This window comes from Podarcis liolepis (assembly GCF_965112155.1).
Source record: "Podarcis liolepis genome assembly, chromosome: 14".
Classification (NCBI taxonomy): Eukaryota; Metazoa; Chordata; class Lepidosauria; order Squamata; family Lacertidae; genus Podarcis; species Podarcis liolepis.
The window spans coordinates 51,964,399-51,982,677 of record NC_139569.1 but is presented as its reverse complement, the minus strand read 5'-3'; the positions used below and the strand labels follow the sequence as shown (position 1 = coordinate 51,982,677).

At 45.7% G+C, this 18,279-nt stretch overlaps 2 protein-coding genes across 10 annotated transcripts in view; one reads left to right on the top strand and one right to left on the bottom strand.

Moving 5' to 3' along the window:
* Positions 1-7,895, bottom strand: part of TM2D3 (TM2 domain containing 3) — an 84,001-nt gene extending 76,106 nt beyond the window's left edge. For both annotated transcript variants that reach the window (XM_083476021.1, XM_083476022.1), the window contains exon 1: positions 7,891-7,895. In XM_083476021.1, coding sequence (XP_083332147.1) covers position 7,891 — 1 coding nt within the window. In that variant the 5' untranslated portion in view covers positions 7,892-7,895. The remainder of the gene's footprint in view (positions 1-7,890) is intronic.
* Positions 1-18,279, top strand: part of TJP1 (tight junction protein 1) — a 338,860-nt gene that overhangs the window by 37,059 nt on the left and 283,522 nt on the right. The window contains exon 1 of one of the 8 annotated variants that reach the window (XM_083475514.1): positions 17,419-17,654. The exons of 6 other annotated variants lie outside the window; for them this stretch is intronic. In XM_083475514.1, coding sequence (XP_083331640.1) covers positions 17,488-17,654 — 167 coding nt within the window. In that variant the 5' untranslated portion in view covers positions 17,419-17,487. Of the gene's footprint in view, positions 1-17,418; positions 17,655-18,279 lie in introns of those variants that run through there. One more of the 8 variants, XM_083475508.1, reaches the window with a different exon arrangement.

The window sequence follows — 18,279 nt, the reverse complement described above, 5'->3', positions numbered from 1 at the left end:
GATGGCATTTATGTACCCCTCTTTCTTTCTCTCTCTCTCTCTCTCTCTCTCTCTCTCTCTCTCTCTCTCTCTGTGTGTGTGTGTGTCTGTGTGTGCATCTGTTCGAAACAGGCCTTAAATTTCTCCTTTTGGCAGTTTAGAATATGCCAAATATTCAAGGTTATTACAAAGGTCTCCCTTTTGCTTTTTTGGTGAAAATCCAGAGTTTATTCCTAACATTACCAAATTTCAAAGTACGGTACCTATTTTAATCCAGCACCAAATTAAGGGCAAGTTAAATAGCACATGCATGTCTGGCAAATTGAAGCTTACCTGGTGGAGCCTTCATCCTGAAAGAATAATTTCCATTGCTAGCATTGTCAAGCTGCAGTAGCAAAAGCCATTAGGTGGAGAAACAAGGAGCTGTTCCCTTTGTGTGGGTGCTGCTGCCGCCTGTCTCTGCCATGGCTTGTGTAGGGCTGCTATGTGTGTTTGCAGATGTGTTGCTCAGCACTTACAAGATCCTAGACACAGGCCTTCAGCACAAAACTTTTCCTCCATATGTAATTTATTTGCATAGGTTTTCATATGCAGATTTAGGCTTTTGAGCAAATTAAGGTAATAGATGGTTGGCATCTCACTAGCTCTGCCCTTTGTAGCATACTCAGCTATCCTGTAAGCAACTTGCCTTTATTTGTTCACATGTATAGGAGGGAGAGACGATCCGCTGCCCAGGACAAAAGACTTACGCTTTTGTGTGTTTGTGTGACATGCTTCATCTCTGGTTGCAATGCACACCTCCTGTTCTCTGCTCTTGCACGAATTTTCATGGATGGCTCAAAAGCCTTAGAGACTCTCAAGGCTTTTCTGTTATAATGGTGTGGCCACTGCTTATTAAAGCAAGATAAAAAGCAGAAGAGAACCACTTTAAAACCAAATGTGTGTGTGTCAAGTGTGCATTTTAATTTAACTCTCCTCCCTCCCAATTTTATTGACAAGACGGTAATGTGGGGATCTTGTGCAATGTGTTGAGTAGGTAACTGTGTCCAGGCTTTGACATCTGGCACTGGGATCAGCAGGATCCTGTGAGTTTGAAATAATTTAACCTCTTGCCCTAATCTCGGTTTGCGCTGAGAAGCCTTTGTAGCTGCTGCAGTGCCTCAGAATTAGCCAAGGATTTCTTATGTGATGGTCACACTAATCCTTCCAGCCAGGGACATACCTTCCTGGAGATCAAGGGAATGTTCTAAATACAGAGAGTTCTTTCCCTCCCTCTCTCCTTGTAGTCCTTCCTAAGTCAAAAGATGTTTTCCCTTTTTGTTGTCATGACCCCACTGCCGTCTCGCAGTGACCAGGACATGGAGTGAGAAGCCCAGTGTTGCCAGCTAAGGAGCCAGAACAGGTTCTTGGCTCTAAGGTGGATTCTGGTGATCAGGGGACCACCAAACCCAAGACAGAAAAAAGATCCCACAGCGCCAGGGCAAGTAGAAACAGAGTCAGCAGGATTCTCTCGTGACCTCCATCCCCACCGAGTAATTCATCACCAGCTCCCTCAAACCTGGCGCCAACCCAACCCCAACGCAATGCGCCTCTTCATCCCTCCTGAGAGCTGGACAAGATCACATAGGGTTTGTCTTCATTACACTAACACAAACACAATAATTTCCAAGTGAGAGCAGGAGTGTGCCTGTGGCATGTAGGTTGAGCTAGTAAGTCATTTTCTGTGCTAAAAAGTCATTTTCTGTTTTGCAGTCTTATTGTGTTCTCCACATTTCCACATCAGTTTGTGAGCAAAAGAAAAGTCCTCATGAAAATTCACTAATATGTTAGTGAAAATTTCTCTCAATATATATATTTTAATGCATTTTTTTCTTATTAAAACACATTTTTGCAAAGCAATTCCCCTCAATATAATGCCTTTTGTATGTTACTTTCATAAACATATGCATTTATATGCACACTTTAGAATATGAATTTTTGTATTACTTGTCTGGAGAACAGCCCTCCAAAATTTGAAAAGTGTAAAGTTTGAAAGATGCCTGTGTTCAGAAAGTGTGAAGTCAGTAAGTTTGCCTTTGAATGTGAACTGAGTTGAATTTCCACCCCATTCCTAGTGGAAGATGGCGACAAGACCAGGACTACATCAGGACCAAGTCCTCTCACTGTGATTCTAGGGCCATTCCCTCAAGTTTCAGTCCTCTTTTAAAAACGAAAGTGAACTTCTAGCCCTTTTTATTTCTGGGGTGTAGCGGATCGCACCACTACTACCAATTGAGGTGGATCCCCCTCCCTATAATTCGATATTCTACTCTATAACCACCATGGTTTTTAACCATCTTGTGGTTTTTGTGTGAAGTAAAACTTTGATACTTGGAGACTCAGGCAGAAGTTGAACAAATAAGAAAGATTTATTTTACAGAACAAAGTTAGTAGAACAAAAGATTTGTCAGGTAATAAAACTGTTCCAGGAAACAGTTTAACTCTTTTATAATTATACTAAATTTAGTGAATGTTACAGGCCTCTTGGGATGTGGGTGGCACTGTGGGTTAAACCACAGAGCCCAGGGCTTGCCGAATAGAAGGTTGGCGGTTCGAATCCCCACTACGGGGTGAGCTCCCATTGCTCGGTCCCTGCTCCTGCCAACCTAGCAGTTCGAAAGCATGTCAAAGTGCAAGTAGATAAATAGGTACTGCTCCAGCAGGAAGGTAAACAGCGTTTCCGTGTACTGCTCTGGTTTTGCCAGAAGCGGCTTAGTCATGCAAGCCACATGACCCGGAAAAACTGTCTGTGGATAAACGCCAGCTCCCTTGGCCAGTAAAGCAAGATGAGTACCGCAACCCCAGAGTCGTCCATGACTGGACTTAACAGGCTGGACTTAATGGTCAGGGGTCCCTTTACCTTTTCTTACAGGCCTCTAAATGAAGTAGTAAGCACACAGCTTTTTTTAAACCTCAGTTGCTTATGTTCAGTTATTACTCTTCTTCAGTTAGATGTTACAAGTTTCTAGACTAGCTTAGTTTCACTTCTGTTCCTTAATTTAGTTCTTACATAGGTGTCACAGCTTAATACTTTTGACAAGCCCACTCCTGAGGTACTTCAAATAGCACAGCACAGCCAGGGGGTCAACCACACCCTTCCTAACTGGTCTGGGAGTCTCATTTTTCTGGAAGATCTCTCCCCTCCCGACTGGAAGGAGAACCAAGGAGACGCATTTCCACAGCTTCTGCCTCCTGGCACTGGACTGGGTGGGAGGATTTCGACCTCTCTGCCTTGATGTAATTCCTACTGCAGATCATTCTGCTGGTGGTGGCAAAATCTCGGAAGGTCCTTGGCAGGTCATTTAAATAGGTTTGGGGGCTGGACCCAGCCGATGAGCTGGCAGTTCATCATCACCCTTGGTTAAAAAGTTCACTGCCACAATCCAGGGAGAAATTCTGGTGAGGACGACTGGGCAAGCACCCCAAAAGCTATCACCAAGCATTTGAGCCAACTTCTAGGGGCCAAGGTCCCTTTGGCCTTGCCAATGAAATATTTGAGGGGGCTGCCCCCAAGTTTACGGGCATTCAGATGATATCTGTGTGCTGTGTCATGTGATCAGTTACGAGAGGTGGGGCATACTTGCCCCCCAAATATTTTATTCAAGTTGGCACCCCTGTCATCAAGCACTGCTGTCTGTTAACCAAGATCACATGTGATCATAAGAAGGTGGTTTCTGAAGCACGTAACCTCAAACTATTTCTGCCACAAATACTGAAAACATTTTTGAATGCCAGTGCTGCAGATTATTTTTTTTTAAAAAAAGATTGGCACAGAGACATTTGCTGCTGTAGAGAAATTGTAGGCTGTTGCATTAACTAATAACAATAGGTGAATAAATCAGTTTGCTTGCTTCCTTTCCCGGCTGCCAGTCTGATAAACCTGCAATCAAATTGGCAGCAGCTGGCTATGGCTACATTTTTGTTTTCATCCTCCATTTTGACATCTCTGCATTTGCTCCCCGCCATAAAAATCCATGCTCAGTTCTAAGTTCTCTTTGCTGTTCCCCTATAAACTATATCCACATTCATAATTCACAGACTCCTCTGGGAAAAGGATCTCTTCTTTATCTGTCCCCCTCTGCTTTTAAAGAAAATTGAATCATATTTTCAAAAACCAGCTGCACCCAGATTCTAATGCTCTGCTTGTGTGTGAAACTCACTTCCAGGAAATAGACCGATAAAGGGGTTTTGCTCCTACTGTCTTGGCAGGTGGATGGAGGCAGTGGGGGAGGAGCCTGTGGGAGGCAGGCTCTGTTCACCCTCCATGTGTGCTCCCCCATTGCGCGCCTCCATACCAGCTGCCCAGTCTACTGGGAGGCACAAGCACTTGCCCTGCCTTGGGCACCTGCAACCTGTGCTATGCCACTGTGTGTGGTATTTCTGATGTGTGTGAGCATGTCTGTGAATGGGATGTTTTAGCCCTGACCACTGCCAGTATGCAGACCCCCCACTACTCCCCCCACATGGCATTTGGCTTGGTGTGTGTGTGCGGTTCTCCTTCCCTGCTTTAGCCCAGTATAGGCTGCTTTGGCTGACAGTAATTCTCTGAGGTGTACGACAGAACAGGTCTCTTTGCCTTGCTACCATTTAAATGGGAAATGCTGGAGAATTGACCTGTTTTGGCCTTGTAAATAAGCAAAGCATGGTTCCCTGTGCTGTCTCTGTCCTCCGCTCCTCAGCGGGCTCACTGTGGTTGCATCCAAAAGGCTACAATCTGCTACACAACTGAATGCACATAAGTTCCATTGATTTCACTAGGAAATAAACATGCATAACCATACACTGGATTGCAGCCAAGTTCTGAAAGGCTGGAGACAGAAATGTTGTCTTTAATGGCAAGAATGTGAAGAGCTACTGGGAAACTTCAAGGTCTCCTTAATAAAACCCCACACAACTCTCACACACATATACACAGCATCCAAATTAAAATGTAGAAAATAAATGTTTGGCTTTTCCCCCTGCCCCTAATAAATGCCAACAGGGATCAAAAGTTTTAAAAATCTGATTACTAGAATAAAGTCTGCTAATGAGATTCAGAGAGACAGAAAGAGTATAAAGGTGTTAAGTGTATGTAGTGTGGATTAGAAGAGAAAAAAGAATAGAAAAGTTAAAAAGTGAAGTTAAATTCTGTTCAAGGAAAAAAAAAACATTTTGAGAACCTTGCAAGGTTCATTGAGCACCAGCAAATACTTCACATATCTTTTGTAATTTTTGATTTGCATTTTTAATTGATTGACCAATGCATTAAATTTGTACCCAGCCATTCCACCAAATATTGCTCAAGGTGTCCAACAATAACATACCAAGTAAAATGCAAAAAACCAAAACAGATGGGTAGGTCATCAATAAAACCAATCAAAACAACCACCAATGGGATAATATTTCTCATTTATTCATACTCAGATCATGTGATTGTGCTGTGTGTCATGCAGTCTACAATGTCAGGCACCAGTTCTTTGCACCCCCAGGGAATATGGACACATCAGGCCAGAATCCACCTGTCCACTGTAAGCCAATCCTGTGCCATTGTCAGGTACGTGGTCTGCTGAGTTTTCTCAGTCTGTGTAAAATGTTGCTGAGAGAAGGCATACCCTCCAACATTTCTCCACTGAAAATTGAAATGTTAATAATAATAATAATAATAATAATAATAATAATAATAATATACCCTGCCCAACTGACTAGGTTGCCCCAGCCACTCTGGGTGGCTTCCAACATACAATATAGAAGAACATAATAAAATATTAAACATTTAAAAACTTCCCTATAGAGGGCTGCCCTCAGGGGTCGCATAACTCCACACCCTCCAACATTTCCCTGATGAAAATAGGGTTGTCCTAAGGAAAAGTGGGACATTCTGGAATCAAATCAGAAAACAGGATGGCTTCTGTTAATCTGGGACTGTCCCTGAAAAATAGGGGCACTTGCAGGGTCTGGAAAAGGTTCCAAGCCAGTCTGCCAGGTCTCAGCTAGGATCAAGCTCTAGACAGTGAGGTTCTAGGATTTGGGAGTGGGAGTGGGAAAAGAAACAGGCTGGCGTCATGGGTTGCCACAGCTGCATATCTGCCAAGGGAACGCATCCCCACCCACGCAGGGGGACCACTAAGGAGAGCCTTCCAGACTTGCTGCAGGGAAGAGGTGGATTTATGAAGGAAAGGGGCTGCTGCAGAGGGAGCCTTGCCAAAGGACATAGATGCAGTACTGTGGGGAAGGGAGAGATGGCTTTCAATTCAACTGGATCAGACGGAGGAGTGGGTTCAAAATAGGAAGACTCCAAGGAGTAGTGGAGGATCAGGCATTATTTATTTTAAGGTGTTTGAAAATTGTGCTGATTGTAATATACATAATTGTCTGGCATATTAACTGTCAATGATGGAAAAGCAGGATATAAATATTTTAAAGAAAGGAAACAAATACAAATACTAAAAAATATTTTTACGATGAAAAGAACTGGCTCATCACAACGGTTAAGTAACAGCTTGCTCCTATGCAAGCACATTGATTTTTTTTGGGGGGGGGGGGGCTTCTGCCTAGCTGGGGCTGCAGGAGAGATTTTAACCTCCTGACTTTTCTCCACTCTGCAGAACTATATACTCAAACACCTTTATCCATGCCACCTTAAAAATCTCTGCATTTAATTGGATGCCAGGATTGGACACGTACCCTCCTATCTGTTCTGAACAGGGAAGAACTTCCTTCTGTGAGTAGGTGGTGGCTGATGTTGAGGCTTCTCCCCACATTGGTGGTGGGGCAGGGGAGGGGGCAAAACCAGTCCATTCTGTGGCATTGCCTCTTTTTCCTCTATTAGGTGTGGCAACCATTTTTTGGTTTTGTGCTATGGCCTATGGGAGCAGTCTTGCTAAAGGCTCCCATGACACTTTCTCAAAATTGCAAATGTATCCACTGATCCAAAAATAATAAATAAATAAATGAGCCAAATATTTTTTTAAAAAAAATAGTTTGTGCTTCATGTAGTAAGAACAGCATGGCTCTTGTTCATCTCTTGTTCCTCCCTAGGAGTTTCCAAGAGATCATACCCTCAGCCATCTTTTGCTAATATTAAGGCAATTCCTCTCTTGCTCCTGATTATAACAAATCCTATTACATTAATGTTCATTGTAACTTTAATCTGATTAACCGTGGGACTCTTAACAGTCTACTGTTTTTAATGGAAGTGCTTTTCCTTACAATTTACAAGGTTTTTCAAGATGAATCAAGCATGCAAAACCAGAATCTGACCTATCAGTGACCTGCAAATAGGATTTGGAAGTGGTTCTTTTTTCTCTGTGTTCAAATGGCATCAAAAACCACACTCTAGGTATTATAGAAAACTAGTAAAATCTACAACAAAATGTTGCTGTGTGGAAGATTCCTTCCATTCTCCCTCCCTTCAGTTTTCCATCTCTTGCCATTCTATGACCACTGAGCACACCCAGTTCTCATGGGGTAGTTTTTGAGGGATTCCCACTCCAAACCTTTTTGTTTTCTTCTTGCACTCCTGCAAACCTTGCCAATACCCCCCCCCTCTCTCTCTCTCTGTGTGTGTGTGTGTGTGTTGTGTTGTGTTGTGTTGTGTTGTGTTGTGTTGTGTTGTGTCCTTTCATTTGTATAAGCAATGGCACTCTCCCCCTGAATTAGTATATGCCATCATGGGGTGTGAATCACCTTTCCATTAGAATTCAGTATGCAATGTTGCTGATACAAACAATATTGTTGTTGGTATCCGTCAGTCTGAAGAGACAATGAAGTGTGCCTCCATGGGTGAAGCTGAATCACTGCTTTGTAGCACCAAAGTGATCTCCCTGGGGCACAAGCCTGGGCAGCATATATGGAGGTCCTGGGCTGCCCAAATGACAGGCCCTCTTGGCCTCCTCTTGGCCTCACTGATGGAGTCCAAAGGAAAGCAGGGCAATACATTGGGCAAATGCTTGGCTGCAGGAGTTGCTGGAAGGAGGTGTACAAGGCACCATCCAAACATCTTAGGGACTCCACTCCGTATTTGTGAGGGGTTTACTCCTTAGCTTTTTCCCGAAGATATCCTGCAAGGCAGCGGAAGTTCAGGATCAGTTTTTCTCCTCCTCCTCAAAGAGCTCCCTTCCCAGGTTGACAAGCCCCATCTGCCCCTCACTTCCCTCTACAGCACGTGCAGAAACTGCCTTCCTGACCATTGGGCCTAACACTGGTCTTGTCGACCCAAACTGCTGGAGCCTGTCTTCACATGCAGGGGAAGCCCCTAACTCACTGAGGGTTTGAGACCCATCAGCTCCCCTCCCCTGGTTTAGCCGGCCCATTGAAGCCTTTCCTGGGGTGTATGGAGTGTTAGGGGAAGGGTGGGGGACACATCCTGCTCCTTCTGGGGTAGTTTGCTACCTTTGTTGGTTTTTTTTTTAAGTAATATTTATTAGAATTTCGAATAATACAAAAGACAAAAAGGAAAAAAAAGGAAAAAAAGAGTTCATCCTTTACAGTCCAATTTTCAATAACTTTTTTCCGCGACTTCCCCTCACCTCCCCTTCTTGTATTCCAAATTCAAATATTTATCCAACAAGTTCTTATCTCTAATTTCTTAACCTTACTTTGTTATTTTGTTTATTTATATTTAATTTTTACCCTTAATTCATTATTGTATTTAATTCAGTTTATATACCAACTTTTAACTTATGTACCTTAATCGTTTATAAAAATCTTTTTCTAAGGTTGACCCAATTTCCCTTCCACGAATTCCCCATTCTTATACTGATAACAACATAAAATTAAACACCGAATAGAAAAGATCAAGCCCCCTTTGGATTTCCAAACCCCACCCTCCCTTCCCCGGTTTCAATCCCAAAACCATAGTCCATTAGTCCATCCATTATTAGTCTGGCAACCTCACGTCCGAGGCTCTTAAATCTCTCTCAGTCCCTTTCTGCCGGCTTCTTTGAAAGTCCCTTGTAATTAACACCCAGTCTCGGGGGGGCACTCTCTCTATAATGTCCATATTCCTTCCAGCCAGGCCTCCTTGTTTAAAGGTGGAGCTCAAGTCCTGTTTCTTAGATCCAAATGTCCCAAAAGCTCCAGCTTCCACCTTGATCGGTTTAATAGTCCCTAGATCTTCAGATCTCCACAAAAGAAGATCTTTCCAAGTTGGTTCAAACCAAATTTTCCTCTTCCAATCCTTGTTTTCTTTTGCAGCCATCTTGGCAGGCCTCCGGCTCTCATTCGCCTTCTGTAACATTTCAGCCCCTCCTTTCTGCTCCTCCTGTTCAGCGTATATCTCTTCCTCCTCTTCAGTCTCTAGTTTCTTTTCTTGTCCAGCTGCCTGGGTTTTGTACGTCAAGTCCTTTTCCAACTCCATAGATATATTTGCTGTTGACTTCAATTTTGTAGGACTTGTAGACAAAACATGACCTTGCTCGTACATCTTTCGCAGCTTTCCCATGAGAAAAACAACCTCATCCAAGTCAGCCAGTATTTTCCGACCTATTTCCATTATTGTAATGTCCGTGAACCCCCTCTAGAGGGATTCTGGTTATTTAGTATTCCTTTCACTTCCAGTCCAAAAGTCAGGTTAATTTGTTTCAGTCTTTCTTTATTTTCAACAACTTGTAACAATAAAACCGGCTAGACCAATGCTTTCTGTTTTTCCGACTTTGACAGCTAATTTGACAGCTGTCAAAACCTTCTGTAACTCCTCAGCAGGCTCCTCTCGCGGATCACTCCCGGTCCCGGGAAGGGGGGCACTTAATCAAAAAATAAGCTCTTATCCTCCAGCACAGTAACTTATACTTTTAAATCCGTGGAATTAATAACTTTTATCCGAAAAGGAAAAAAAAAAAAGACTCTTCTCTCAACCTTAGTTGTCAAATCCTTGCTTTGAAATGTTTACAATGGGGGGGAGACGGACTTCCTCTTTGCACCTCCCCCGCTCGTGCCGAATCCACAAAAAAGGAAAAGTTTTAATCCAATTTCCAAATTACTCACGGGTTGTTGTTCTTGGTTTTTAGTCCAAATTTTTAAAGGAAGAAGTCAGCGCTCTCCGACGAATGGCATGCGGTTTCGCTCAGCAGGGGAAGCAGTAGACTCACAGCACCGCGCCGCTCCCCGTCCCCCGTTCTGTAGCCTTTAAAAAGGCTCCTTCGCGGGTCGGGAGGGCGCTAACGGTGCCCGCCGAGTCACCATGTCCACGGGCATCCGCGCCCGTGGTTTTTGAGGGTCCCCGCATCGCCAGTACGGCAGAACCCAACCCCTGTCAAGCAGACTCCCTCCGGAGCTCGGAGGAAGTCCGCCATTCGGCGATGGTGCCAACCCGGAAGTGGTAGTTTGCTACCTTTGGTTCCTTCCCTTCACTCAGCTCTCCCCTGTGGCTCCTAGGAGCTGTCATCATGCGACAGCAGCCACACACCAAGAGCTTGGTGTGGACAGAAAATAACTGAACGCATTGAATCATATGCTGTAGTTGGTGGAGTTTTGGGAGACCATATAGCCTAACGCCCTGTTCAATGCAGGAAATCCACAGCCAGAACAATCCCAGGAGGTGGCTGACACACTCACTAGGTATGTGTATAGATGCTAGGAGAGGAGATATTTATTAGATATTAGCCTTCCTTCTTCACATTTGTGAGTTCAGCAGAGTGCATCCATTTGCAGCTTAAAAGGGAAGCTTTCATGGGCTAATTTTAACCTTTATTTCTGAAGCAGTGAATCTTCAGAAAAGAAGAAGCCTTTTCACTCAGATCAGAATGCACCCACCTCTTCAAGGCTGGCTAAATACTGAGGTTCCACATGTAAAACTCGCTGGGAACTAATGGTAGCAAACTTACCATTTTGCTTGCTGTGGCTGGCGTTCTACAGTCCAATATTCATTAACTGTATCACGATGGTTCTCTGTTTTGCTTTGTTCAGTAACATTTTATACACTTCCACACAGCTCCTTGCTTTGAGTACTGGTCACTAACCATAATAAAAGGAACAGATTGACAGACGGATGATTATGATTTGTTATTTATGAAATGCCTCCCACACATATGTCTCAAGGCAATGTATAATGACGACAACAGCAAATGAATTTTAAAAGTAGCCACCCATGGCAGAGACCCCTTCACGTAGCTGGGAGAGCTACATACGCCGAAGTGTTGTTTGGTTCCACATTCAGGTTATAGCTGCAAAGCACAGGTGATCGTAGTGGCAGTGGAAGGATTACAATAATATGGGGCTATTCTCAGCGCTAATGAGATTTGGAGTGCTGAGGACAGAGACCCAGAGGGGAGAGGGCAGCGCCAGGCCTCAAAGGATGGCAGTGGCAAAGGTAGCTGCTCCCTCTGGTTCCTGGCACGGCTGTGGGACAGAGCTGCGGCATGGCTCTTCGCTAGCAGCAGCAGCAGCAGGAGAGCCCCAGCCTCATGGGACAGGGCCAAGGGAAGAGCCCAGCAGCCCCCTGCTGAGCAGGGGCAAAGGAGCACAGGTCCCAGGTAACGGGGGGGGGGGAGCAGCTGTAAGGGTAGTGGGGACTTGGAAAGTTAGAGGGAGGGTGGCTGGGGTGGGGGTGGGGAGCAGAGCTGGAGGAGCTCCAGGCAGGCGCAGGGCAAGAAGAGGACGCATGGAGGACCAGCTGCTAGGGAAGCAATGGCAGAGCCGTGTGTGTCTCTGTGTGCCTGCGTGCTTCAGAGAGCAGAGGAGAGAGAAATCCTGGGCACATAGGAGGGGACTCTCCTGAAAGGACCTGCGTGTGTAAGGTTCAGACCAAGGTCATGCTGAGATCTGTGAGGAAAGGTGTGTGTAGAAAACAAGCCGCCCTTGGGTAGCCTTTGTGTGACCCCGGGGGGGGGCAGGGAGAGGAGAGCTTTGTTTCTGAACAGTGTGTGTGGGTTGTGTGGATGGGCAGTGCAATTGAAGGTAAGAGTTAAAAGCCTGCATGAAAACACGGCTGGCCTAAGGCAGAGTCAGGCGGCTGCATAAGGCAGCCAATTTGGGGCTTAATGAAAGAGCAGCAAGCAGCAGGTTATTTTTACTATGTTCTACTCCAGGGCGAGATTTTCTGGCCACATTCACACGATACATGAAACGCCCTGTGGTGCCACTTTATACAGTCATGGCTTCTTCCAAAGAATCCTGGGAGCTATAGTTTGTTAAGGGTCAGGAGATTCCCGTTCCCCTCCCAGAGCTACAGGCCGCAGAATCATAGATCATAGAATGATAGAGTTGGAAGGGACCCTGGGGAAATCTAGTCTAGCCCCCTGCAATGCAGGAATCTTTTGCCCAACATGGGGCTGGAACCCACAGCCCTGAGACCAAGAGTCTCATGCTGTACAGAATGATCAATCCCTCTTCCCAGGGAACTCTGGTTACTGTGGCTCTGGGAGTGGAATGGGGGGGGGTCTCCTAGGAACACTCAGCTCCCTTAACACACTATTATTCCCAGACCTATTGTGGGAAGCCAAGGCTGTTGAAAGTGATATCATAGTGCTTTAAGTGTATGTTGTGAATGTGGCCTCAGTTTCAGGAGACAAAAATCACTTGGCCAGTCTTGGGTGTTATATACTTTGACTTGGGGAGCGGGACACTCTTTGATATTCCGCCTCAGGCAGCAAAGTATCTTGGGCTAGCCCTGAATTTATGCCTAGAGCTCCTGCTATCCATGTACAGATCTGTGGGGGGGGGTATGTTAGACTGTATTATTGCATTTTTATACCCCCTTTTCTCTAAGGACCTTAAAGTATGTGGTCCTCTCCCACACTTTATCCATACAACAACCCCATGAAAATGGTTAGGCTGAGAGCTATAGCACTGGCCTAAGGTTATTCATGGCCTAATGAAGATTGAACCTGAGTCACACACCCACACACCCGCTCAGGCTCTTGCTGTCTTCCTCCACCAGACCCACCCTCTGCCCACACAGTTTTGAAAAGCAGCAGCAGCAGGAGGAATACATGAAAAAAGGCATCCTGTTTGAAGTCCAAACAGGACAGGGTCACTTCTCTCCAAAAAAGGACAACCATGTTTTTTTAGGGATGGATGGCAACCCTAGGCTTATGCAGACAATTAAGAAAACCTTTTCAGAAGCAAGAAGGTGATCTGTGATTTTAATCTGACTAAACATGCATAGGATTGTACTCTGTATGTTTGTGGGGGGTCCTGTGTACACACCATAGATTTAGAGCACCCCCACGGAATATTGGGAACTGTAGTTTATGGAGGGTGTTGGGAATTGTAGCTCTGTGGGGCTAAACTACAGTTCCCATGATTCTTTGGGAGTTGTGTGTCTTAAATGTGCTTTAAATATATGGCGTGTACATAGCCTATGTCAGCAATTGGTTTTGGAGGGCAGAGGGAGATGCTACAAATGCAAAAGCAATGCAGGAGACCAGTTTGAGTTATGGAGGGAAACAAGAGGACAAAAGTAATTTTTTAAAAGGGAGTTTCTCTGAACAGGAACCATTCTTGAATTAGGGGTTGGGGGTGTTTGAAGAACCCTTCATGAGTTGATGTGTATGAGTACATGTGTGTTTGGATGTGTATAGATATGTATATAGATATAGGAACCTTTAGTAAAATCCATAAACCTCAACTCTGGACTCAACAAAATCATGCTGCCTCCTCCTCAGTTTCCCTGTAATTTGAGCACAGAATCCCTTGGAATCTCTTCTCCTATTTTTTATATAATATTTTTGTTTATTTAAACAAGAGCATACAGTTCACTAACACACAATAACAAAAGATAGAAAGAAAAAAGAAACACAGAAAAAAAAGAAAAACAACAAAACTGAATGCAAACAAAAAATAAACACACATATGTAATACAAATGTTGGTTGTTTCAGGCACATTCCTGTTGGGGTTATTATTATTGGTGTTGCGGGCTAGTAACATTTTAAAAAAGATTTGTTTTATTTATAAATATTAGGATATTGTCCTTAAGGTCTCATGATAGTCTCACATAACTTGCTCCAGGCTCTGAGATGGTTCCCACATACAGTGGTACCTTGGGTTACAGACACGTCAGGTTACAGACTCCGCTAACCCAGAAATAATACCTCGGGTTAAGAACTTTGCTTCAGGATGAGAACAGAAATCGTGCAGCGGCGCAGCAGCAGCAGCAGCAGCAGCAGGAGGAGGCCCCATTAGCTAAATTGGTGCTTCAGGTTAAGAACAGTTTCAGGTTAAGAACGTACCTCCGGAACGAATTAAGTCCTTAACCCGAGGTACCACTGTACATATATGACTTTCACCTGCTTATTGCACACTCTTTGACTGGCAACTGTGTAACTAGATTCTGTTAAAGAGCATTGGACACGATAGGAAAATTCCACCAGGGTCTGCGTCTGCAACAGTGGTCCATTCAAGCATGCTTGTCATCCATTGGTGATGCTCTAATTGAACAATGAGCATGTATTAGTGATCTGCAGCCAAAATATCTGAACAAGTCCCCAGTTGTGTTGGAGGTGATGGGAGCCGATACAAAAGTGTGGGCGCTCTCTCTCTCTCTCTCTCTCTCTCTCTCTCTCTGTAGTGGTTTACCTGTATCTGCTCATTCACATGTACAAAGAACCACTAAGACCACAGCCTTAATTACCTGGGAAGAAACAGGTGAGGTCCCTACAGACTGGAGGCAGGCAAATGTTGTCTCCATCTTCAAAAAGGGGGGGAAAGAAGACCCAGGTAACTACAGACCGGTGAGCTTGACATAGATACCAGCAAAGGTCCCAGAACAGATACCGGTAATTCAATAGTCGGTCTGTGAGCACTTAGAAAAAGATGCTGTGATTACTAAGACTCAGCCTGGGTTTCTCAAAAACAAGTCATGCCAGACCAATCTGATTTATTTTTTGACGGAATTACAAACTTCATGGATCAGTAAGGCTTTTGACAAAGTCCCCCATGATATTCTCACAAGGAAGCTGAAAAATGTGGGATGAACAAGGTAAAATTAGGTGGATTTGTAGCTGTTTGATTGACCAAACCCAAAAATGGTTCCTTATCATCCTGGAAAAAAGTGGCAAGTGGGGGGCCACAGGGTTGTGTCCTGGACCCGTTGTTGTTCAATGTCTTTATAAACAACTTGGATGAAGGAATTGAGAGGATGCTCATCCAATTTGTGGATGACACCAAACTGGAAGGGATAGCTAATGCCACAGAAACAGAATTCAAAATGTCCTTAACTGATTGGAGAACTGGGCGCAAGCTAACAAAATGAATTTCAATAGGGACAAATGTAAGGTTCTGCACTTAGGAAGGAAGAACCAGCTGCAAAAATATGGGATGGAGGACACCTGGCTTACTAGCAGTACATGTGAAAAGGATCTGGGGGTCTTGGTGGACCACAGGTTGATGCAGTGTGATGCAGCGGGGGGGGGGGATCTAATGCTATTCTAGGCTGCATCAAGAGAAGTCTAGTGTCCAGATCAAGGGAAGTCACAGTCCCACTCTCTTCTGCCTTGGTCAGACCACACCTGGAATACTGTGTCCAATTCTGGGCACAGAATTCGAGGAGAGAGACCAAGATGATCCAGGGTCTGGAAACTAAGCCTTATGAGGACAGCTTGAAGGAGCTGGGTGTGTTTAGCCTGGAAAAGAGGAGACTGAGAGGAGATACGATCGCCACCTGCAAATATCTCAAGGGCTGTCACAGGGAAGAGGGAACAAGCTTGTTCTCTCCTGCTCTGGAAGGGAGAACTCGAACCAATGGCTTCAAGTTACAAGAAAGGAGATTCTCACTAAACATTCAGAAAAACTTTTTGACGATTAGAGCTGTTCTGCAGTGGAACAGTCTCTCGCAGGAGGGCGGTGGACTCTCCTTCCTTGGAGGTTTTTAAAACAGAGATTGGATGGTAATTTGTAATGGCTGCTTTAGCTGAGATCCCTGCATTGCAGGGGGTTGGACTAGATGACCCTTGGAGTCCTTTCCAATTCTACCATTCTATGATTCCATGATTCTAAGAGGGGCTTTTCCCACATCAACACACAAATGTAAGAATGTAAGAAGAGCTTGCTGGACAAGACCGGTGGAGTGTTCTGTACTCACAGGGTCCACCTGGATGCCCAGAGGAAACCTGCATGCAGGACCTGAGGACCAGAGCGCTCGCCCCTCCTGCAGTTCCCAGGGACTGGTATTCAGTAATGGAGGTGGAGCATAGCCCTCAGGGTTAGGGGCCACTGATTCATTCGTCTACAACCATACTTTAAACACACCCACACAGTAGTGGTGCCTTGGGTTACAGACACGTCAGGTTACAGACGCTTCAGGTTACAGACTCTGCTAACCCAGAAATAGTACCTCGGGTTAAGAACTTTGCTTCAGGATGAGAAAAGAAATCATGCGGCGGCAGCAGGAGGCCCCATTAGCTAAAGTGGTGCTTCAGGTTAAGAACAGTTTCAGATTAAGAACAGACCTCCAGAACGAATTAAGATCTTAACTCGAGGTACCACTGTACTTCTGAATAACCGTGCCTAGGATTGCACTGCAGATGTGTAAGGAGCCCCTTCAATATGTTATTGCTGAAATGCCTCAACGCATTGTGTTGACATTCAGTGATATAAAAGTTTAGTGTTGATGGTGGTTAATCTGAGATGGCCCATTCACATGTGCAAATAATCACAACAGTGGATTGATGACCATGTGAGTGGCCTGTTCACAAATGCAAATAATCCCTCATTTTGCAACTTTAAACTTATTCACGAACAAGCAAGCCTCTTTGAACTCCGACCTACTTCTTTGAAATGGTGTTCAGGGTTGAACTGTATGTGGTGCAGTTATGGAGCATTGCATGTGTGAACCAGCCTTTCCACTGCTGGCACCCAAAAAGCTCCAAAGCATCACACTGGAGGAGATATTAATGTCATCTCCCTCTTTGTACTTGCACGTGTGTGTGTGTGTGTGTGAGAGAGAGAGAGAGAGAGAGAGAGAGAGAGAGATGCACTCCAATGGCCTGTTCACATGCAAAACCATTACTAAACCACCTTATGAAGGCATTGATGTGCCACTTCTGCCCCTGAAATGATCCAAAAGCGTTGCACTGGAGACCACACCAATATTTTCTTCCTTTCTTTGAGTTTGTGTGTGTGTGTTGTAGCTGGGTTGGCCCATTCCCACGTGCAATTGGGCTAATCATGACGCGATAGGTACGCACGTGTGAATGAACCCGGAGGGGGAGCGGAACAGGAGCAGGGATCGCAAAGGTGGGCAAGCGTGAAGGGGCGAGGAGGAGGAGGAGGAGGAGGAAGAGGCGCTCCTGTCAGCTGAGGGAGAGCGAAAGAAAGAGCGAGCGAGCGAGCGAGGCAGCAGCAGGAGGAGGAGGAGAGAGGAAGAGGGAGCGCGAGCGGGGAGGAGAGAGGGAGCTGCAGGAGGAGGCGGGGGCGGGGGGGGCTGCCCGGCGCGAGCGAGCGGGAGCGCGAGGGAGCGAGGGAGCGCGGCAGGAGCAGGAGGAGGAGGCGGAGGAGGGAAGAAGCGCGACGCAGGGACGGCAGATGCCTGGAAATAAAAATTTGATGATTGCATGCAGCGGCTGGAGAGACTCTGTCGGTGGCGGCGGCGGGGACGCAGCAGGGACCGGGGGGGCGACGGCAAAATGAAGTATCAGAAATACCTGACTGTCTTGCAGATGGCCATCGGGGTGACCGCCTCCAACCGGGGCAGCCTCATGCCCTTAAAGAGGAAGCTCTGGTGAGTAGCGGGCGCCGCGCTGCGGGTTCTGGGCGCCGCCGGTCCCGCTCGGCTTCGGGGCCGGAGAGCCGCTGCGCGCCCACGCGCGCCCCCCTGGCCGAGGAAGCTCTCCCCGCTGACCTGCTCTTCCACGGCCACGCAGCTCGGCTCCGCGGGGCCAGGAGTGCTGCATTCATTAAAATGCGAACCGTGGCAAATCGGCAGAATCGCCCGGTTTCTTTGCAGTGAAATCCTCCCTCTCTGTCATCTGGATGCTGGAAAGACACCAGCGCACCGGGGGGGGGGGAGGGTTCCATGAATTATTTGCGGCAAAACAGCCCCCCTTCCCCGCAGAGTCAGACCTTGATGCTGTGCTTAGTAGTTTTCTTTTTTCTTTTCTTTTCGCAAAAGCCGGCTAGTTTCCTCGCCCCTCCGTGTGCGGGGTGGGGGTGGGGGTAGAGGAAGAGAGGCTTCGTTGACATAACCAATTGGAAGCTGTTTTAGAGTTCAAAAGTGTCATGCTTTGCACTATCAAGCTCCCAATCTATTTCTTTTTTAACTGAGGATGTTGGTTAAATTTGCTCTGAGATCATGGATGCTCTTCCAGAGAGATACAGAGCGGGAGTGATAAGGGAGGGCCTTTATG